The 23,214-nt window shown below is 50.1% G+C and overlaps 1 protein-coding gene across 2 annotated transcripts in view; it reads left to right on the top strand.

The window, feature by feature from the left end:
- Window positions 1-23,214, top strand: part of ano10a (anoctamin 10a) — an 82,959-nt gene that overhangs the window by 17,416 nt on the left and 42,329 nt on the right. For both annotated transcript variants that reach the window (XM_067981709.1, XM_067981708.1), the window contains exons 6-9: window positions 3,442-4,011; window positions 4,716-4,771; window positions 7,310-7,384; window positions 10,784-10,966. In XM_067981709.1, coding sequence (XP_067837810.1) covers window positions 3,442-4,011; window positions 4,716-4,771; window positions 7,310-7,384; window positions 10,784-10,966 — 884 coding nt within the window. The remainder of the gene's footprint in view (window positions 1-3,441; window positions 4,012-4,715; window positions 4,772-7,309; window positions 7,385-10,783; window positions 10,967-23,214) is intronic.

The following is a 23,214-nucleotide window of genomic DNA, read 5'->3' as shown; positions in this document are numbered from 1 at the left end:
AATAAGGGCAATTATAAAGGAATGAGGGCGGAATTGGCTAAAGTGGACTGGGTAAGCAGATTAGATGGTATGATGGTGGATAAGCAGTGGCAAACATTTAAAAAGATATTTTATGAGTCGCAACAAAAATATATCCCTGTGAGGAGGAAAGACTCCACAAAAAGGGTGAACCAACCATGGCTAACTAAGGAAGTCAAGGATGGTATCAGGTTAAAAGAAAAAGCATACAACATGGCAAAGATTACTGGTAAGCCCGAAGATTGGGAAAACTTTAAAAACCAGCAAAGGATGACTAAAAGAATAATAGAGGGAGAAAATAAAGAGAGTAAACTAGCAAGAAATATAAAAACTGACAGTAAGAGCTTCCACAAGTATATAAAAAGGAAGAGGGTAGCTAAAGTAAACATTGGCCCCTTAGAGGATGAGACTGGGGAAATAATGGAAAAGAAGGAAATGGCAGAGGAATTGAACAGATTTTGTATCTGTCTTCACAGTAGAAGACACTAATAATATACCAATAATAGTAGAAAATCAAGGGGCAAAGGGGTGGGAGGAACTGAAAACAATCACTATCACGAGAGAAAAAAGTACAAGGTAAACTAATGGGTCTAAAGGCTGACAAGTCCCCTGGACCTGATGGCTGTCATCCGAGGGTCTTAAAGGAAGTGGCTACAGAGATAGTGGATGCATTGGTTGTAATCTTCCAGCATTCACTAGATTCTGGAAAGGTCCCAGCGATTGGAAAACGGCAAACATAACACCCCTATTCAAGAAGGGAGTGAGACAGAAAGCAGGTAACTATAGACCAGTTAGCCTCACATCTGTCATTGGGAAAATGTTAGAATCCATTATTAAGGAAGTAGTAGCAGGACATTTGGAGACTCATAATACAATCAAGGAGAGTCAACATGGTTTTATGAAGGGGAAATCGTGTCTGACAAATTTATTAGAGCTCTTCGAGGAAGTAACGGGCAGGATGGACAAAGGGGAACCAAAAGGCATTCGATAAGGTGCCACATAAAAGATTACTGCACAAGATAAGAGCTCATGGTGTTGGGGGTAATATACTGGCATGGATAGAGGATTGGCTAACTAACAGAAAACAAAGAATTGGGATAAAAGGGTCATTTTCAAAATGGCAATCTGTAACTAGTGGGGTGCCACAGGGCTCAGTGCTGAGGCCTGAACTATTTACAATATATATCGATGACTTGGATGAAGGAACAGAGTGTCTTGTGGCCAAATTTGCTGCTGCTACAAAGATAGGTGGAAAAGCAAGTTGCGATGAGGACACAGTGTCTGCAAAGGAATATTAACAGGTTAAGCGAATGGGCAAAAATTTGGCAGATGGAATATAATGTGGGAAAATGTGATGTCATCCACTTTGGGAGGAAAAATAAAAAAGCAAAATATTATTTGAATGGAGAAATACTACAAGATGCTGCGGTACAGAGGGATCTGGGTGTCCTCATACATGAAACACAAAAAGTCAACATACAGGTGCAGCAGGTAATCCAGAAGGCAAACGGAATATTGGCCTTTATTTCTAGGGGGATGGAGTATAAAAGCAGGGAAGTCATGCTACAACTGTACAGGGTGCTGGTGAGACCACACCTGGAGTACTGCGTACAGTACTGGTGCCCTTATTTAAGGAAGGACATACTGGCATTGGAGGCAGTTCAGAGAAGGTTCACTAGGTTGATTCAGAGTATGGAAGGGTTGTCTTATGAGGAAAGGTTGAACAGGTTGGGTCTATACTCATTGGAGTTTAGAAGAATGAGAGGAGATCTTTTTGAAACATACAAGATTCTGAGGGGACTCGATAGGGTGGATGCTAAGAGGATATTACCCCTCATGGGGGAATCTAAAACTAGGGGGGCATAGTCTCAGAATAAGGGGTCGCCCGTTTAAGACGGAAATGATGAGGAATTTCTTCTCCCAGAGGGTTGTGAATCTTTGGAATTCTTTACCCCAAAAAGCTGTGGAGGCTGAGTCATTGAATACATTCAAGGCTGAGTTAGACAAATTTTTGATCAGCAAGGGAGTCAAAGGATATGGGGAAAAGGCGGGAAAGTGGAATTGAGGTAAAAATCAGATCAGCCATGATCTCGTTGAATGGTGGAGCAGGCTCGAAGGGCTGAATGGCCTACTCCTGCTCCTATCTCTTATGGTCTAACATCCCCCATCTCCAATCCCATCAGGTCCCCTACACTGGCCATAGAAGCTGGCTGAAAGCTGAATAAATTTGGCAGTTAGTTTTTTTTTTAAAAAAAGCAGCATGCGGTTTAATCAACTTGCAGCAAGCAAGTGGGTGAGGGGAGGGGGTGGCCATAGGGTCAAGGGGCCCAATGATGGCAGGTGGCATTTTGAAGTTGGTTTCCCAGCGCTCAGCCAGGAGTTGGGTGCTAGTTCATTACATAGAATTAAATAGAATTTACAGCACAGAAACAGGCCATTCGGCCCAACTGGTCTGTGCTGGCGTTTATGCTCCGAACAAGTCTCCTCCCACCCTACTTCATCTATCAGCATAACTTTCTATTCCTTTCTCATGTGTTTATCTAGCTTCCCCTTAAATGCATCTATGCTATTCGCCTCAACTCCATGTGGTAGCGAGTTCCCCATTTACCACTCTCTGGGTAAAGAAATTCCTCCTGAATTCCCTATTGGATTTATTAGTGACTATCTTATATTTATGGCCCCTAGTTTTGTATTTCCCCACAAGCGGGTATATTTTCTTTACGTCTACCCTATCGAACCCTTTCATAATCTTAAAGATTTCTATCGGGTCTCCCCTCAGTCAGAGAAAAGAACTCCAGCCCGTTCAGTCTTTCCTGATAGTTATAACCTACTCATCAAAATGCTTTCTCACTGCATTTGCTGACCTTTGTTGATGTAATCTCACTTATTCTACGTTGCAAGGCATACAATCTGGTCATACAACAGCATATCCTTCAACTAACAGTAAGCAACACCACAGGAGATCTGATACTCTATATAAAATATTCTAAAAACAGTGCTATTGTGCATATCACCTATCTGTTGCACTTGTGTCTGTCATATTTAATCATTAGCAAAACTATATGCAAATTTATGGAAAAAGAATGACAAAGTTGCGTAATTTGATTCCCAAAATACCAGTTAACGATTCCAGAATATCACGTAATGTGTGCAGTTTGATTTAAGTCACTGTAAATCAGTGACCCTTTAATGTATTCTGATTTACGTGGCACGTCGTCCCTGTTATATAACAAGTGACTGACCAGGAGCAATACCACAGAGATCCACAAGTGAGTGTGTGTGTGTCGGATGTTTTGCGGTTGAATCTCAAATATTTTGTTCACCAATTTAAATCAGTCTTGGCTTCTATCAGTATATTTCAAAATTATGAATTGTCTGGTAAATAAACCAAACATTAAAAACATTCATTTTTTTCTCTCGTAGATGATATCCAGAAATACTTTGGACAGAATATTGCACTCTACTTTGCTTTCTTAGAGTACTTCACCATTGCTTTGTTTCCCATGGCTGTAATTGGAGTGCCTTACTATCTGTTTGCGTGGGAAGATTATGACAAGTACATAGTGTTTGCCACTTTCAACCTCCTGTGGTCGACTATCGTCCTGGAAGTCTGGAAGCGTTGGTGCGCTAAACTTTCATATAGCTGGGGGACGCTGACAATGAAGAGAGAGTTTGAGGAACCCAGGCCTGGTTTTCACGGAAAGTTGGGACTGAATCCAGCGACTGGCAGAAAAGAGCCCACGTACCCTACTTACAAGAGACAGATGCGCATTTACCTTATTTCCATGCCCTTTGTCTGCTTGAGCCTCTACACCTGCCTTTGTGTTATGATGGTCTACTTTCGTTTGGAGAAATGGGCCTCGACCTACAATGAAGAGGTTCAGTCCGCCTTCAGCACCGCCTTGCTGTTCTTCCCCAGTGTACTTTACGTTGTAGTTATTGAAATCATGAATCGTATCTACAGATATGCTGCCGAATATTTAACCTCTTGGGGTAAGCACAAACTAGGTAATAGCTTGGGAGTCCCGCCGCCTCCCTGAAACTTTCTCATATCTCCATTCGACTATCTTAAGATTGTTACAGTTGGAAATCGCACAATAGTCTGCCCCCTGTGTAATTGAGAGATCTCATGGTGTGCAACTGAGGGAGTAAACACCATACTAGTTTCTTCATACATAAATCAAACTGAATTCTGTAGCTGTTGAGTTAGATGAAGTGTCTCTGAGCAGACTACATTTTAAACTTCCTAAAGGAGCAACCTCCAATTTAAGCTCGTTGCAACTGAATAAAACAATAGTTCATATTTTTATAACAAATTTCCACAAGTAACAAACAGAGGAAATATTTTTTCCCTCCTGTAAACATACAGAAATGTACAGTGGTGAAAATTCTGAGACACTTCTGCATTTTCAAGAGCTCATCCTCAGCTGTTTGTTACTGTGGTATTTTACTCTGGGAATTGTTTTTACTAACTTTGGAGCAATAATATAGTGAAACCAACCCAATTTAATAAAACCAACAAAGTTCTAAAACCAATAAAAATTGACTCGAATCATTTCTAAATAAACATTGAAATAAGATTGCATGGTACTTTTTCTTCAGTAAGAAATATATTACAACAATTTTTTATTCTTAGTTCTCTTTTTAAAAATGTCTCTGACTTATCAATTGATTGTTTTACATATTTTGTGTTGCAGAAAACCACAGACTTGAGTCGTCGTATCAGAATCATTTAATTGTGAAAGTGTTGGTGGTAAGGGTGTTCATCTATAAATCTGTTAAATATCATTATTTTACTGTGTAAACGTAGAAAGTTTAATAACGGCTACATTTAATCAAAAGTCACCCACGGTGTTGCCCAGTGTACGGAAGACCCCCAGTCTGCATAGAGCTAGCTGATCTCAACTCGGTGGTGACGGGTACCAAAATATGCCTGAATTAAAAAAGAATATGGTATCCTCTTTATAAATAGAGGCATAAGAGTCCAAAAGCAAGGAAGTCATGATGAACCTTTATAAAACACTGGTTCGACCACAGCTGGAGTATTGTGTCCGGTTCTGGGCACCGCACTTCAGGAAAGATGTGAAGGCCTTAGAGAGGGTGCAAAACAGATGTACCAGGGATGAGAGACTTCAGTTACATGGATAGGCTGGAGAAGCTGGGATTGTTCTCCTTGGAACAGAGAAGGTTGAGAGGAGATTTGATAGAGGTATTCAAAATCATGAAGGGTCCAGACAGAGTAGATAGAGAGAAACTGTTCCCATTGGCAGAAGGGTCAAGAACCAGAGGGCATTGATTTAAGGAGTTTAGCAAAAGAACCAAAGGTGACATGAGGAAAATCTTCTTTACACAGCGAGTGGTTATGATCTGGAATGCACTGCCCGAGGGGGTGGTGGAGGCAGATTCAATCATGGCTTTCAAAAGGAAATTGGGTAAGTACTTGAAAGGAAAAAAATTGTAGGGCGGGGGAGTAGGACTAGCTGGATTGCTCTTGCATAGAGCCAGCACGGACGCGATGGGCTGAATGGCCTTCCATGATGTAACCTTTGTATGATTCTATAATTCCTATTTGCCCAAGTTAAGTCACCTATAGATGGTCACATCATTAATGCCTCAGCCTTCTTAAAAATCAGTTTCATGTCCTCCTCAAATAAGTTCTACAACAATTCAGCTCTTTTTTTCTCTTTTTTAAAAAAAAGACTGAGGGGTGACCTGATTGATGTCTTTTAAAATTATGGAGGAGTTCGATAGGGTTGACGTCGAGAAGATACGTACGAACAGACGAATTAAAAGCAGGAGTAGGCCATTCGGCCCCTCGAGCCTGCTCTGCCATTTGATAAGATCATGGCTGATCTGATTGTGACCTCAACCCTACTTTCCCGTCTACCTACTATAACCTTTGACTCCCTTGTTAATCAGTAATCTATCTAACTCAGCCTTAAAAATATTCAATGATCCTGCCTCCACTGCTCTCTGGGGAAGGGAGACTCACGACCCTCAGAGAAAAATTTCTCCTCATCTCCGTCTTAAATGGGAGACCCCTTATTTTAAATTGTGGCCCCTAGTTCTAGTCTCTCCCACAAGGGGAAACATCCTCTCAGCATCTACCCCTTCAAGTCCCCTCAGGATCTTGTATGTTTCAATAAGATCACCTCTCATTCTTCTAAACTCCAGTGTGTACAGGATGTTTCCACTTATGGGGGGAGTGCAAAACTAGGGGCCATAAATATAAGATAGTCACTAATAAATCCAATAGGGAATTCAGGAGAAACTTCTTTACCCAGAGAGTGATCAGAATGTGGAACTCACTACCACAAGGAGTAGCTGAGGCGAATAGTATAGATATCTTTTAAGGGGGAGATAGTTAAGTACATGAGGGAGAAAGGAATAGAAGGATATGTTGATAGGGTGAGATGAAGTAAGGTGGGGAGGAGGCTCGTGTGGAGCATAAACACCGGCATAGACTAGTTGGGCTGAATGGCTTGTTTCTGTGCTGTAAGATTCTATGTAACAATTATGACAACGGTGGGGATTCTACAGTCAGCATCAACTTTCCTGAGCTGTGGGGGATGAGGAATGGAGTAGTTAATCAGGGTTCCTATTCCCAAATCTATTTGGCACGCTTTGCTTTGTAGTGAGCATGCGTCGACATTGGGTGAGGGCAGATTTGGTCTGGGTGTGACTCGGTTAAATAATCTGCAAACGTTTGCTAGGCTGACAACGTGAAGAATGGTGACATTATTTGAGTACTGAAGGGTTGTCGGCTATAGAGGAGAGGTGAAAAGTGAAATAAATTGGGGGAGAAAGACGTAGCTATGGGCAGTTACAAGTGAAAGCCGCGAGGAGAGGGAGATGAGTGCAAATTGGGAAGATTGTTGTCATGTTGTACTAGTGGGAGCCAGGTGCCACTTCATGTTGGGGAATGGAGGAGTGTCTCATCAGCCACCTGGTTCAAGACCATTACCTGTGACCTTGGAGGAGGATACCTGCCCACTTTGGCTACAAAAATGGGTAATTTGGCAAGTCTTGTATAGAGGGAGGGAAAAAATGGAGTGATTGACATATCTGAAAATATTAAATACTGTTTATAATTATTAGAAATTTCTTGGCTGAAGATGACTAGTGTTAACCTAAAAACTACTGAAGTAACTGTATCAAAGTAAATGCCAGCAATTGAAACTTGTGAACTAGAGGGCTTTTTAGGACACTAATGATGCATGTTGGGATTTTGTCATCCATTTAAAATCTTGTCTTAACTATTTCCTTACACAGATACTTTTCTGTTTTCCAGTTCAATTTCACAAACTGTTTTGCATCCCTCTTCTACATTGCGTTTGTTCTTCAGGATATGAAACTTCTGCGACAGGTAAAAGTTTTTGAAATTTAAGTGGCTTGACTAATTTGTCTGTTGAACGTCACTAATAGAAGGGATAAAAAGGCTTTGTAAAGCTCCCGTTAGTTCTGCAGTATTTTGCTAAAAGTGGCAACCCTCCTTGTTTGTTATGCTTTGCGTTAGTTCTTTAAGGTTTGCCCATTATCCAAATGGGGAAATCTCAGCAAGTGCACTGAGTACATTTTCTCCAAATAGCTGTTTCTCCTAGGCATCTTTCTGTTCCTTATTGCTACGCTGTCCTTTGGTAGAATTGTCCACAAATAAGTTCTCAGCTTCCTTTATGTTGGCCGTAGTACCTTTGCACTAGAGCCTTTGATCCACAAATGTCACCCTGTTGTTTGACTGGATGTTGGATATTGAGTCCTGGATCGAGCAGCATTTTTGTGTGCTCACCGCTGACTAGATCAGTATTTAATCTGAAACTTTGTGTCTCCGCTGCCGACGTGATTTCCCACCCAGCGGCTCCCTCTCTGAACTCAAAGGTGCACAACTTCAGTGTTCTGTGTTCAATCATGAGCTAAACTTCAAACCTGACCTGCAGCTCCATGTCACAGCTTGCACCTTTCAACTCTCTTCACTCTGACCTAAAGTATGCCTCTCCGTTCCTCTGCTCCAGCATCATGCCCGAGCCTTCAGCCACCAGACCTTTTACTCCGGAATTCTTTTCCTAAACCCCTTCCCCTCCCCCTAGCTTTAAAAATTCCCTCAAAAGATACCTCTTTGATCATTCCTTCAGTCACCTACCTCTAACCTTTCTCCCACTTCCTGCTCACCACGTAAAATGTCCAGGAACATTTAATTACATGAAAAGCGTTATTTAAAGGTCTGTTGTTTGTGCTGCAGCCCATAACGTTTGTACTAGTTGGTAACTATTTGTTTGTAATTCGCTAATATTAAGAGTAGTAAATCTAATCTCTAACTCAAATAATAATGACATGAGAGCAAGCAATTCAATATTTAAAATGATAAAATTAGATCTCTCAAGATCATAAGAAATAGGAGCAGCAGTAGGCCATACAGCCCCTCGAGCCTGCTCCGCCATTCAATAAGATCATGGCTGATCTTCGACCTCAACTCCAATTTCCCACCCGATCCCCATATCCCTTGATTTCCCCTAGAGTCCAAAAATTTATCGATCTCAGCCTTGAATATATTCAACGACTCAGCATCCACAGCTCTCTGGGGTAGAGAATTCCAAAGTTTCACAACCCTCTGCATGAAGAAATTCCTCCTCATCTCAGTCTTGAATGGCTGATCCCTTATCCTGCGACCATGCCCCCTAGTTCTAGACTCTCTAGCCAGGGGAAACAATCTTTCAGCATCTACCCTGTCAAGCCCCATCATAATCTTATATGTTTCAATAAGATCACCTCTCATTCTTTACCTCGCCTCATAGGACAACCCTCTCATTCCAGGAATTAATCTTGTGAACCTTCATTGTACCGCCTCTTAAGGCAAGTATATCGTTCCTTAGATAAGGAGACCAAAACTGTATGCAGTACTCCAGGTGAGGTCTCACCAAAGCCCTGTACAACTGTAGTAAGACTTCCTTACCCTTGTACTCCAACCCCCTTGCAATAAAGGCCAATATGCCATTTGCTTTCCTAATTACCTGCTGCATACTAACTTTTTGTGTTTCTTGTACGAGGACACCCAAGTCTCTCTGAACACCAACATTCAATAGTTTCTCACCATTTGAAAAATAGTTTTTTTTTTCTATTCTTCCTACCAAAGTGAATAACCTCACATTTACTCATTATACTCCATCTGCCGCCTTCTTGCCCACTCACTTAACCTGTCTATATCCCTTTGCAGACTTTTTGTGTCCTCCTCATGGCTTACTTTCCCACCTAGCTTTGTATCATCAGCAAACTTAGATACATTACACTCGGTCCCTTCATCTAAGTCATTAATAGATTGTAAATGGCTGAGGCCCAAGCACCGATCCTTGCGGCACCCCACGAGTTACAGCCTGCCAGTCTGAAAATGACCCGTTTGTTCCTACTCTCTGTTTTCTGTCCTTTAGCCAATCCTCTATCCATGCTAATATACTACCCCCAACCCCATGAGCCCTTACCTTGTGTAATAACCTTTTTATGTGGCACCTTATTGAATGCCTTTTAAAAAAAAAATCCAAGTTTACGACATCCATTGGTTCCCCTTTATCTACCCTGCTAGTTATATCCTCAAAACTCTAATAAATTTGTCAAACACGATTTCCCTTTCATAAAACCATGTTTAAAGGCTTAGCAAGTTTATCCAGTCAGTAAGTCAGCCTTATAGATCAGAAAGCTCCCAAGTACAATCCTTGGTCTGGACTGATTTGGCTGATCCTAGCTGGGTGACTTCAGTGCCTCTGCATTAGGGAAAGGAAATTGGCTAATGTTTCAGCTTCTAATTACTGAAGTGTGCTAGATGTCTAGTACAATTTTAAAGGGGGTGCAGGAACAGAGAGATCTGGGGGTTCACATACACAAACCTTTGAAGGTGGCAGGACAAGTTGATAAGGCTGTTTTTTTTTAAAAAAGCATATGGGATCCTAGGCGTGGAGTACAAAAGCAAGGAAAGTATTCTAAACCTTTATAAAACACTGGTTAGGCCTCAGCTGGTGTAATGGGTCCAATTCTGGGCATCACACTTTAGGAAGGATATCAAGACCTTGAAGAGGGTGCAGAGGAGATTTACTAGAATGGTACCAGGGATGAGGGACTTCAGTTATGTGGAGAGACTGGAGAAGCTGGGGTTGTTCTCCTCGGAGCAGAGAAGGTTAAGGGGAGATTTAATAGATTCAAAATTATGAAGGGTTTTGACAGAGTAAATAAGGAGAAACTGTTTCCAGTGGCTGGAGGGTCGGTAATCAGAGGACACAGATTTAAGGTACTTGGCAAAAGAACCAGAGGGGAGATGAGAACCACAGCGAGTTATGATCTGGAATGTACAGCCTGAAAGGATGGTGGAAGCAGATTCAATAGTCCCTTTCAAAAGAGAATTGGATAAATACTTGAAAAGGAAAAATTTGCAGGGGTATGAGGAAAGAACAGGGTAGTGGATTAATTGGATAGCTCTTTGAGAGCAGGCCCGATGGGTCGAATGGCGGCCTCCTGTGCTCTATGATTCTGTGATGAAGACCGTACGGGGCGTGGCTGGCCCTCCAGCAAGAAGTAGTTTTCAGGCATTCATCGCTGCAGCTTGTAAATGAATAATGGCCACTTGGGCAAAGTACCGAAAATCAATCAGCATCTCCTGAATTGACTCCTTCGGGGGTTGAAGGGAGAAAGCTCGATGAGGGGGAAAAAAATCTTAAGCTTCTGCATTTTAAAAAAAGAAAGAAATATCCCTAACATGCCCGATTTATTTTGTGCTCTGTTATAGAATCTGGCTGCTCTACTCATCACCTCTCAAATACTCAATCAGTTTGTCGAATCCTTGCTTCCCTACTGGCTTCAAAAACGTCGTAACAGGAAGGTGAAGCAAAAGCTTAGAATATCAAGTGTGAAAAAAGAACTACCATTAACTGATCAAATCAAGCTGGAAGGAGATATGGACACATATTTGGTGAGTTTAAATCACAGTAGTAGGGACAAGCAGAGTGAAATGAACCACTGTTCTGCAATGCCACTACACGAGAACCCTTCAAACCGAAATGTCTTTAGTCTCGGACTAATCCTGGACTTGTAAGATTGAATTCTGATTTTTTTTTTCAGCTAGGAATCTTAGGGTGAGCTTAATGTGGCTGGGTTTTGGACTCCTGGGCATGGGGTGGAATCGCTCAAACATTATATCATTGTGCTATGGGATGCAAATAATAAACAATGTTGAAAGCATTCAATTCAATTTTAGATAACTATATCAAGCATCTAGGAAGCTGTATGCTCCACCTTCTTGGCAAACAGCCGGCAGGACTGTAAATGACTTCAGGAGGAGATAGGTCAGTGGAATGGGCAGACAAGTGCAGATGTACTTCAAAACACTCGTGTGAGGCAATACGTTTTGGGAGGAAAAGTGAGAAACGGGAGTGAATGCTCAATGCAAAGATGCTGAAAGGTATGGATGACCAGAGACCTAGGGTGCAAGGACATTAGTCCCTGAAAGTGCGCGTGCTGGTCGATAACAGTATCAACATGACAGAACAATAGAACAAAATCATGACGCGAAAGTCACTTTGGCTAATTAGGATAATTTAAAATTATTAAAAGGTGGAATTTTTTCCACACTTGCCTTTTCCCTTGTTTTGTTTACTGCCCCCTGGTATGTACTAGCTCAAGCTAGGGCAAGCTGAAGCACAGTGGGACGAGGCTCATGTGGAGCATAAACGCCGGCATAGACCTGTTGGACTGAATGGCCTGTTTCTGTGCTGTAAATACTATATAAAGCCAATAGAACTTTGGGTTTTATAAATAGGACAAGAGGAAAGGCGCAATGATAAATTTGTAAAAAGGAATAGTTAGGTCACAGAGTACTGTGTGGAGTTTTGGGACTGCCATTATAGAAAGTGTACAGCATGATTTCACCGTGATGATACCAGGGATGGGAAATTATTGTTATAAGGAGAGACTTGAGCTACAGGAACTATTTCCACCGGAACAAGGAATGCTAAGGGGCGATTTAATGGAAAGTGTTAAAAATATCGAGGGTTTTGATAGGGTGAGAAGGGAGAGACTGTTTCCTCTGATGAGGGATTATCAATGAAAAATTAGAACTAATAAAACGAGGAAAGCGGTTAGGAGAAATTTCTTTACACAAGGTTGTTGGAGCAAGGAATGCTTTGCCGCAGGAAGAAGTTGAGGCAAAGACCATTGCATCTTTTTTAAGGGAAAATTGGATAAATATTTGAATATTAGAGGAAGATGCAAGGCTATGGGGAGAGCGGGGCTGTGGGATAAGTTTTAGATTACTCTAGCAAAGAGCCGGGACAGAAATGATGGGTCGACTGGCCTCCTTCTCTGTTATAAATCTCTGATTCTGTATTAATTTCTGCAGATTCTGCAACATTAACAATTTTTTTTCTTTCTTCAGAAACTCACTTAAAAGAATTAAGTACAGAGCAATGTAGCTGGTGTTCACAAGACATTTACTGCAGGTTAGAGACAGCTTGGGAACAGACATGTTTGTGTAGAGCTCCTCTTGCGACCTCAATAAAGAAAGAAGGAACTTGCATTTATACAGCGCCTTTCACAACCTCAGGACGTCCCAAAACACTTCACAGCCAATGAAGTGTAGTCACTGTTATAGTGTAGGTAAAAGCGGCAACCAAATTTTGCATAGCAAGATCCCACAAACGACAGTGAGGTCAATGAATAGATAGTCTGTTTTGGTGATGGTTAAGTGAGGAATGTTGGCCAGGACACTGGGAGAACTCCCCTGCTCTTCTTTGAATAGTACCATGGGATCTTTACATCCATCTGAGAGGGCAGACAGGGCCTCGGTTTAACGTTTCATCCGAAAGATGGCACCTCCAACAGTGCAGCACTCCCTCAATACTACCCATTTAATGCCTCAGTTAAAATAAAGGGCCGTTTAACCCCCTCAAAAATTGCAAAAAAACTCTGCACCCATTTGGCGATATTGCACACATTTTTATTTTCCTTTACTTAGATTTAGAAAGGTGGAGCTAAAATATGCACCTATTAGTTATATTTATCCGCACTACCAGTTTTTCAATTCCAGTGGAAACCAAAAATGCTTGAAACAGGTTATTGTTTCAAACACAACCTTTCGTAAAGAACTGAATCTTGGTTCCCAACTTGCCTTATGTTACACTAATCTTAAAATTAAAAAAATTCTAATCCCAAGAACATCCCAGATGCTCCCAGACCTAGGGACCTCTCTTCCCAGATGCTCCCAGACCTAGGGACCTCTCTTCCCAGATGCTCCCAGACCTAGGGACCTCTCTTCCCAGATGCTCCCAGACCTAGGGACCTCTCTTCCCAGATGCTCCCAGACCTAGGGACCTCTCTTCCCAGATGCTCCCAGACCTAGGGACCTCTCTTCCCAGATGCTCCCAGACCTAGGGACCTCTCTTCCCAGATGCTCCCAGACCTAGGGACCTCTCTTCCCAGATGCTCCCAGACCTAGGGACCTCTCTTCCCAGATGCTCCCAGACCTAGGGACCTCTCTTCCCAGATGCTCCCAGACCTAGGGACCTCTCTTCCCAGATGCTCCCAGACCTAGGGACCTCTCTTCCCAGATGCTCCCAGACCTAGGGACCTCTCTTCCCAGATGCTCCCAGACCTAGGGACCTCTCTTCCCAGATGCTCCCAGACCTAGGGACCTCTCTTCCCAGATGCTCCCAGACCTAGGGACCTCTCTTCCCAGATGCTCCCAGACCTAGGGACCTCTCTTCCCAGATGCTCCCAGACCTAGGGACCTCTCTTCCCAGATGCTCCCAGACCTAGGGACCTCTCTTCCCAGATGCTCCCAGACCTAGGGACCTCTCTTCCCAGATGCTCCCAGACCTAGGGACCTCTCTTCCCAGATGCTCCCAGACCTAGGGACCTCTCTTCCCAGATGCTCCCAGACCTAGGGACCTCTCTTCCCAGATGCTCCCAGACCTAGGGACCTCTCTTCCCAGATGCTCCCAGACCTAGGGACCCCTCTTCCCAGATGCTCCCAGACCTAGGGACCTCTCTTCCCAGATGCTCCCAGACCTAGGGACCTCTCTTCCCAGATGCTCCCAGACCTAGGGACCTCTCTTCCCAGATGCTCCCAGACCTAGGGACCTCTCTTCCCAGATGCTCCCAGACCTAGGGACCTCTCTTCCCAGATGCTCCCAGACCTAGGGACCTCTCTTCCCAGATGCTCCCAGACCTAGGGACCTCTCTTCCCAGATGCTCCCAGACCTAGGGACCTCTCTTCCCAGATGCTCCCAGACCTAGGGACCTCTCTTCCCAGATGCTCCCAGACCTAGGGACCTCTCTTCCCAGATGCTCCCAGACCTAGGGACCTCTCTTCCCAGATGCTCCCAGACCTAGGGACCTCTCTTCCCAGATGCTCCCAGACCTAGGGACCTCTCTTCCCAGATGCTCCCAGACCTAGGGACCTCTCTTCCCAGATGCTCCCAGACCTAGGGACCTCTCTTCCCAGATGCTCCCAGACCTAGGGACCTCTCTTCCCAGATGCTCCCAGACCTAGGGACCTCTCTTCCCAGATGCTCCCAGACCTAGGGACCTCTCTTCCAGTGATCTTAGATTCCAAGACTCACCATGAAGTAAGACCAGAAGAAGTCTGCCGGTAAAGTCTTGCATCTAGGACACATGTCCAGTTTGTCACACCTTGTCATTTTTTTTTTGTTATCGCTCTTTCATTTTTTTTTGGGACTGGCTCAAAAGTAAAGCTTCAAATCAGATCTGAAGAAGTGGGGAACGTACGGATCGAAAGCATTGAGACAATGGGAAGGTGGTGCTCAGTCTAGGTTATTCTGCAAACGGGCAGCCTTGCTTGTTGGGAGCAGCGTCCTCCAGACTCTGGCTGAGAGTAATGGCTCTGGGAACCTCCAAGAGTTCCAAGCCGGGTGTTTCTCGCACAGGCACAGATCTTTGTTAGAAGTGTTTCAAACACAGAAAATGTTGTTGCATAGGCAAATTTTCTTGTAAATTTTGTAATTTTTTTGTCTTATATTACAAAGCACATTTCCAGTAGTAATTCATTAGGTTAGTAGAGAAACCAAGATAGTAGTCAAACAAATATTTTGAGTAATTTGGATTGGTTTACCTTCTTGCTGTTTGGTAGGGTGGATGGAGAGAAACTATTTCCTCTGGTGGGGGAGTCCAGAACAAGGGGGCATAACTTAAAATTAGAGCTAGGCCGTTCAGGGGTGATGTCAGGAAGCACTTCTTCACACAAAGGGTAGTGGAAATCAGGAACACTTCCCCCCCCCCCCCCCCCCAAAAAAAAGCTGTTGAGGCTGGGGGTCAATTGAAAATTTCAAAACTGAGATTGGTATTGAGGGATATGGAACCAAGGTGGGTAGATTGAGTTAAGATTCAGATCAGCCATGATCTAATTGAATGGCGGAACAGGCTCGAGGAGCTGAATGGCCTCTTCCTGTTCCTATGTTTTTTAATTTGCTAGGTGTTATTGACTGCCCATTTTTTTATTTATAATCATTCAATTTAGGTGTTGATCCCTGCCAGCTGATTGATACGTTCACTATCTGCTCAGTTCTGATTTGATGAATATAAAATTTGAGCCTATTGGGTGGAGCATTGCACAAAAATTTGGGTGTCAAACGAAATACCTGAGGTGCTACAGACACGGGCATACACAATATACAGGACTTTGATTTAGATCTGGATTAGCATCGCTATGCTACATTTGATGCTTGGAGAAGCAGTGCAGATATAGGGTTGCTGAATCTAGGCAAATACAATATGTGGCACGAGATTTAGCTGAATTGTTTTGGCTTTTGAAACTTGGAGGACTGCTGTGCATCTTCATGATGCAGTATGCTCATTACTTGATACATTCAGTAGTGCTTTGAATTATGGAGGAAGGCAGAATGTCATGTTATGTGCAGCCAAATAATTTGGTTGCTGTGACCTGAGGTATCATAACTGAATCCATCTTGCTCACATAAACTTACGTATCTCACTCACTGGAATTCCCTCCCGAAATCCAGCCACCTTTCCACTTCTTGTACTCTTCTAAGGCCCTCCTTAAAACCCACATCCATGAACAAGCTTTTGGTCACCCTTTGTGAGCTCTCCTCCTTTGGCTAAACATCCATTTTCCTTGTGCCTCCATAAAACGCCGTGGGACTTTTTTTCTGTGTTAAAAGTGCTATATAAATGCTGGTCGTGTGGTGGTAGTATTGGTGGTGGCAATTTGTAGTATTAGTGTTGTAGCAGTAAGCCAGTAGTATTATAACAACAGTGCTAATTTTTACCGTTTAGCCGTGTGTGTTATTTAAGAATGACTTGTAGAAGACCGTGCCATAGGCTACAAGAAACAACTGTTTCAGACTCCAAGCTTTATACCTGTTTTCACCTGAAGGATTGTGATCAGAACAATCCCGTTCCATTAGTGACTTAAACCACATTACTTGTCAAATGGAAGCATCAATATGGCATGTTTTCTCATTACCTTGGCTCTCTGATGTGCCTCCTCGGATGCAAATCTTTTCTGACTCAGGTCCATGTTAGTTGCTGGAGCAAGTCTGTGGTCATGCGAGGGTCAGTCTGGAGTGTTTCAAAATACACTTTGTTCGAACAGCTGGAAAAACCATCACTTGAATCTACAAAGTAACTTCCAATGGTTAGGACATTGGAAGTCGAGCATGTTAGCTATGTTTTTGTTTCAGATTTCCATTATTTGTAGATTTTTTTTTTTCTGTGTTGCAGCTTTAGATTTGTCCTGTTGCAAAATGTTCTGTTCCTGGTTAAAGAGATATTATTTACAGACACATATAGTGTGTACAATATATATGTATGCCTCATTCCCTCGCTTATTCCCCCTCTGTCTCCCATCCTTCCCCCCCCCCCCTCCCCCCCACTCTGTCTCCCGTCCTTACCCCCCCCCCCCCACTCTGTCTCCCGTCCTTACCCCCCCCCCCCCCACTCTGTCTCCCGTCCTTACCCCCCCCCCCCCACTCTGTCTCCCGTCCTTACCCCCCCCCCCCCACTCTGTCTCCCGTCCTTACCCCCCCCCCCACTCTGTCTCCCGTCCTTACCCCCCCCCCACTCTGTCTCCCGTCCTTACCCCCCCCCCACTCTGTCTCCCGTCCTTACCCCCCCCACTCTGTCTCCCGTCCTTACCCCCCCCACTCTGTCTCCCGTCCTTACCCCCCCCACTCTGTCTCCCGTCCTTACCCCCCCCCCCACTCTGTCTCCCGTCCTTACCCCCCCCCCACTCTGTCTCCCGTCCTTACCCCCCCCCCACTCTGTCTCCCGTCCTTACCCCCCCCCCACTCTGTCTCCCCGTCCTTACCCCCCCCCCCCACTCTGTCTCCCGTCCTTACCCCCCCCCCACTCTGTCTCCGTCCTTACCCCCCCCCCCACTCTGTCTCCCGTCCTTACCCCCCCCCCACTCTGTCTCCCGTCCTTACCCCCCCCCCCACTCTGTCTCCCGTCCTTACCCCCCCCCCCCACTCTGTCTCCCGTCCTTACCCCCCCCCCACTCTGTCTCCCGTCCTTACCCCCCCCCCACTCTGTCTCCCGTCCTTACCCCCCCCCCACTCTGTCTCCCGTCCTTACCCCCCCCCCACTCTGTCTCCGTCCTTACCCCCCCCCCCCCACTCTGTCTCCCGTCCCTTACCCCCCCCCCCACTCTGTCTCCCGTCCTTACCCCCCCCCCACCTCTGTCTCCCGTCCTTACCCCCCCCCCACTCTGTCTCCCGTCCTTACCCCCCCCCCACTCTGTCTCCCGTCCTTACCCCCCCCCACTCTGTCTCCGTCCTTACCCCCCCCCCACTCTGTCTCCCGTCCTTACCCCCCCCCCCACTCTGTCTCACCGTCCTTACCCCCCCCCCACTCTGTCTCCCGTCCTTACCCCCCCCCCCCACTCTGTCTCCCCGTCCTTACCCCCCCCCCACTCTGTCTCCCGTCCTTACCCCCCCCCCACTCTGTCTCCCGTCCTTACCCCCCCCCCACTCTGTCTCCCGTCCTTACCCCCCCCCCACTCTGTCTCCCGTCCTTACCCCCCCCCCACTCTGTCTCCCGTCCTTACCCCCCCCCCCCACTCTGTCTCCCGTCCTTACCCCCCCCCCCACTCTGTCTCCCGTCCTTACCCCCCCCCACTCTGTCTCCCGTCCTTACCCCCCCCCCCACTCTGTCTCCCGTCCTTACCCCCCCCCACTCTGTCTCCCGTCCTTACCCCCCCCCACTCTGTCTCCCGTCCTTACCCCCCCCCCACTCTGTCTCCCGTCCTTACCCCCCCCCACTCTGTCTCCCGTCCTTACCCCCCCCCCACTCTGTCTCCCGTCCTTACCCCCCCCACTCTGTCTCCCGTCCTTACCCCCCCCCACTCTGTCTCCGTCCTTACCCCCCCCCCACTCTGTCTCCCGTCCTTACCCCCCCCCCACTCTGTCTCCCGTCCTTACCCCCCCCCCACTCTGTCTCCCGTCCTTACCCCCCCCCCACTCTGTCTCCGTCCTTACCCCCCCCCACTCTGTCTCCCGTCCTTACCCCCCCCCCACTCTGTCTCCCGTCCTTACCCCCCCCCACTCTGTCTCCCGTCCTTACCCCCCCCCACTCTGTCTCCCGTCCTTACCCCCCCCCACTCTGTCTCCCGTCCTTACCCCCCCCCACTCTGTCTCCCGTCCTTACCCCCCCCCCACTCTGTCTCCCGTCCTTACCCCCCCCCCACTCTGTCTCCGTCCTTACCCCCCCCCCCACTCTGTCTCCCGTCCTTACCCCCCCCCACTCTGTCTCCCGTCCTTACCCCCCCCCACTCTGTCTCCCGTCCTTACCCCCCCCCACTCTGTCTCCCGTCCTTACCCCCCCCCACTCTGTCTCCCGTCCTTACCCCCCCCCCACTCTGTCTCCCGTCCTTACCCCCCCCCCACTCTGTCTCCCGTCCTTACCCCCCCCCCACTCTGTCTCCCGTCCTTACCCCCCCCCCCACTCTGTCTCCCGTCCTTACCCCCCCCCCACTCTGTCCTCCCGTCCTTACCCCCCCCCACTCTGTCTCCCGTCCTTACCCCCCCCCCACTCTGTCTCCCGTCCTTACCCCCCCCCCACTCTGTCTCCCGTCCTTACCCCCCCCCCACTCTGTCTCCCGTCCTTACCCCCCCCCCCACTCTGTCTCCCGTCCTTACCCCCCCCCCACTCTGTCTCCCGTCCTTACCCCCCCCCCCACTCTGTCTCCCGTCCTTACCCCCCCCCCCCACTCTGTCTCCCGTCCTTACCCCCCCCCCACTCTGTCTCCCGTCCTTACCCCCCCCCCCACTCTGTCTCCCGTCCTTACCCCCCCCCCCACTCTGTCTCCCGTCCTTACCCCCCCCCCACTCTGTCTCCCGTCCTTACCCCCCCCCCCACTCTGTCTCCCGTCCTTACCCCCCCCCCACTCTGTCTCCCGTCCTTACCCCCCCCCCCACTCTGTCTCCCGTCCTTACCCCCCCCCCACTCTGTCTCCCGTCCTTACCCCCCCCCACTCTGTCTCCCGTCCTTACCCCCCCCCCACTCTGTCTCCCGTCCTTACCCCCCCCCCACTCTGTCTCCCGTCCTTACCCCCCCCCACTCTGTCTCCCGTCCTTACCCCCCCCCCCACTCTGTCTCCCGTCCTTACCCCCCCCCCACTCTGTCTCCCGTCCTTACCCCCCCCCCCACTCTGTCTCCCGTCCTTACCCCCCCCCCCACTCTGTCTCCCCGTCCTTACCCCCCCCCCACTCTGTCTCCCGTCCTTACCCCCCCCCCACTCTGTCTCCCGTCCTTACCCCCCCCCCACTCTGTCTCCCGTCCTTACCCCCCCCCCCCACTCTGTCTCCCGTCCTTACCCCCCCCCCCACTCTGTCTCCCCGTCCTTACCCCCCCCCCCACTCTGTCTCCCGTCCTTACCCCCCCCCCACTCTGTCTCCCGTCCTTACCCCCCCCCCACTCTGTCTCCCGTCCTTACCCCCCCCCCCACTCTGTCTCCCGTCCTTACCCCCCCCCCACTCTGTCTCCCGTCCTTACCCCCCCCCACTCTGTCTCCCGTCCTTACCCCCCCCCCACTCTGTCTCCCGTCCTTACCCCCCCCCCACTCTGTCTCCCGTCCTTACCCCCCCCCCACTCTGTCTCCCGTCCTTACCCCCCCCCCACTCTGTCTCCCGTCCTTACCCCCCCCCCCACTCTGTCTCCCGTCCTTACCCCCCCCCCCACTCTGTCTCCCGTCCTTACCCCCCCCCCCACTCTGTCTCCCGTCCTTACCCCCCCCCCCACTCTGTCTCCCGTCCTTACCCCCCCCCCCACTCTGTCTCCCGTCCTTACCCCCCCCCCCACTCTGTCTCCCGTCCTTACCCCCCCCCCACTCTGTCTCCCGTCCTTACCCCCCCCCCACTCTGTCTCCCGTCCTTACCCCCCCCCCACTCTGTCTCCCGTCCTTACCCCCCCCCCACTCTGTCTCCCGTCCTTACCCCCCCCCCACTCTGTCTCCCGTCCTTACCCCCCCCCCCACTCTGTCTCCCGTCCTTACCCCCCCCCCCACTCTGTCTCCCGTCCTTACCCCCCCCCCACTCTGTCTCCCGTCCTTACCCCCCCCCCACTCTGTCTCCCGTCCTTACCCCCCCCCCCACTCTGTCTCCCGTCCTTACCCCCCCCCCCACTCTGTCTCCCGTCCTTACCCCCCCCCCCACTCTGTCTCCCGTCCTTACCCCCCCCCCACTCTGTCTCCCGTCCTTACCCCCCCCCCCACTCTGTCTCCCGTCCTTACCCCCCCCCACTCTGTCTCCCGTCCTTACCCCCCCCCACTCTGTCTCCCGTCCTTACCCCCCCCCACTCTGTCTCCCGTCCTTACCCCCCCCCCACTCTGTCTCCCGTCCTTACCCCCCCCCCACTCTGTCTCCCGTCCTTACCCCCCCCCCCACTCTGTCTCCCGTCCTTACCCCCCCCCCACTCTGTCTCCCGTCCTTACCCCCCCCCCACTCTGTCTCCCGTCCTTACCCCCCCCCCACTCTGTCTCCCGTCCTTACCCCCCCCCCACTCTGTCTCCCGTCCTTACCCCCCCCCCACTCTGTCTCCCGTCCTTACCCCCCCCCCACTCTGTCTCCCGTCCTTACCCCCCCCCCACTCTGTCTCCCGTCCTTACCCCCCCCCCACTCTGTCTCCCGTCCTTACCCCCCCCCCCACTCTGTCTCCCGTCCTTACCCCCCCCCCCACTCTGTCTCCCGTCCTTACCCCCCCCCCACTCTGTCTCCCGTCCTTACCCCCCCCCCACTCTGTCTCCCGTCCTTACCCCCCCCCCACTCTGTCTCCCGTCCTTACCCCCCCCCCACTCTGTCTCCCGTCCTTACCCCCCCCCCACTCTGTCTCCCCGTCCTTACCCCCCCCCCACTCTGTCTCCCGTCCTTACCCCCCCCCCACTCTGTCTCCCGTCCTTACCCCCCCCCCCACTCTGTCTCCCGTCCTTACCCCCCCCCCCCACTCTGTCTCCCGTCCTTACCCCCCCCCCACTCTGTCTCCCGTCCTTACCCCCCCCCCACTCTGTCTCCCGTCCTTACCCCCCCCTCCCACTCTGTCTCCCGTCCTTACCCCCCCCCCACTCTGTCTCCCGTCCTTACCCCCCCCCCACTCTGTCTCCCGTCCTTACCCCCCCCCCACTCTGTCCTCCCGTCCTTACCCCCCCCCCACTCTGTCTCCCGTCCTTACCCCCCCCCCACTCTGTCTCCCGTCCTTACCCCCCCCCCCACTCTGTCTCCCGTCCTTACCCCCCCCCCACTCTGTCTCCGTCCTTACCCCCCCCCCACTCTGTCTCCCGTCCTTACCCCCCCCCCCACTCTGTCTCCCGTCCTTACCCCCCCCCCACTCTGTCTCCCGTCCTTACCCCCCCCCCCACTCTGTCTCCCGTCCTTACCCCCCCCCCCACTCTGTCTCCCGTCCTTACCCCCCCCCCACTCTGTCTCCCGTCCTTACCCCCCCCCCACTCTGTCTCCCGTCCTTACCCCCCCCCCACTCTGTCTCCCGTCCTTACCCCCCCCCCACTCTGTCTCCCGTCCTTACCCCCCCCCCACTCTGTCTCCCGTCCTTACCCCCCCCCCCCACTCTGTCTCCCGTCCTTACCCCCCCCCCCCACTCTGTCTCCCGTCCTTACCCCCCCCCCACTCTGTCTCCCGTCCTTACCCCCCCCCCCACTCTGTCTCCCGTCCTTACCCCCCCCCCCACTCTGTCTCCCGTCCTTACCCCCCCCACTCTGTCTCCCGTCCTTACCCCCCCCCCACTCTGTCTCCCGTCCTTACCCCCCCCCCACTCTGTCTCCCGTCCTTACCCCCCCCCCCACTCTGTCTCCCGTCCTTACCCCCCCCCCCCACTCTGTCTCCCGTCCTTACCCCCCCCCCCACTCTGTCTCCCGTCCTTACCCCCCCCCCCACTCTGTCTCCCGTCCTTACCCCCCCCCCCACTCTGTCTCCCGTCCTTACCCCCCCCCCCCACTCTGTCTCCCGTCCTTACCCCCCCCACTCTGTCTCCCGTCCTTACCCCCCCCCCACTCTGTCTCCCGTCCTTACCCCCCCCCCCACTCTGTCTCCCGTCCTTACCCCCCCCCCACTCTGTCTCCCGTCCTTACCCCCCCCCCACTCTGTCCTCCCGTCCTTACCCCCCCCCACTCTGTCTCCCGTCCTTACCCCCCCCCCCACTCTGTCTCCCGTCCTTACCCCCCCCCCACTCTGTCTCCCGTCCTTACCCCCCCCCCCACTCTGTCTCCCGTCCTTACCCCCCCCCCACTCTGTCTCCCGTCCTTACCCCCCCCCCCACTCTGTCTCCCGTCCTTACCCCCCCCCCCACTCTGTCTCCCGTCCTTACCCCCCCCCCCACTCTGTCTCCCGTCCTTACCCCCCCCCCCACTCTGTCTCCCGTCCTTACCCCCCCCCCACTCTGTCTCCCGTCCTTACCCCCCCCCCACTCTGTCTCCCGTCCTTACCCCCCCCCCACTCTGTCTCCCGTCTTACCCCCCCCCCACTCTGTCTCCCGTCCTTACCCCCCCCCCCACTCTGTCTCCCGTCCTTACCCCCCCCCCACTCTGTCTCCCGTCCTTACCCCCCCCCCCACTCTGTCTCCCGTCTCTTACCCCCCCCCCACTCTGTCTCCCGTCCTTACCCCCCCCCCACTCTGTCTCCCGTCCTTACCCCCCCCCCCCACTCTGTCTCCCGTCCTTACCCCCCCCCCCACTCTGTCTCC

The sequence above is a fragment of the Heptranchias perlo genome, chromosome 3 (genome assembly GCF_035084215.1).
Source record: "Heptranchias perlo isolate sHepPer1 chromosome 3, sHepPer1.hap1, whole genome shotgun sequence".
Classification (NCBI taxonomy): domain Eukaryota; kingdom Metazoa; phylum Chordata; class Chondrichthyes; order Hexanchiformes; family Hexanchidae; genus Heptranchias; species Heptranchias perlo.
The sequence above is the reverse complement of the archived record's forward strand: the minus strand, read 5'-3'. Positions and strand labels throughout refer to the sequence as shown.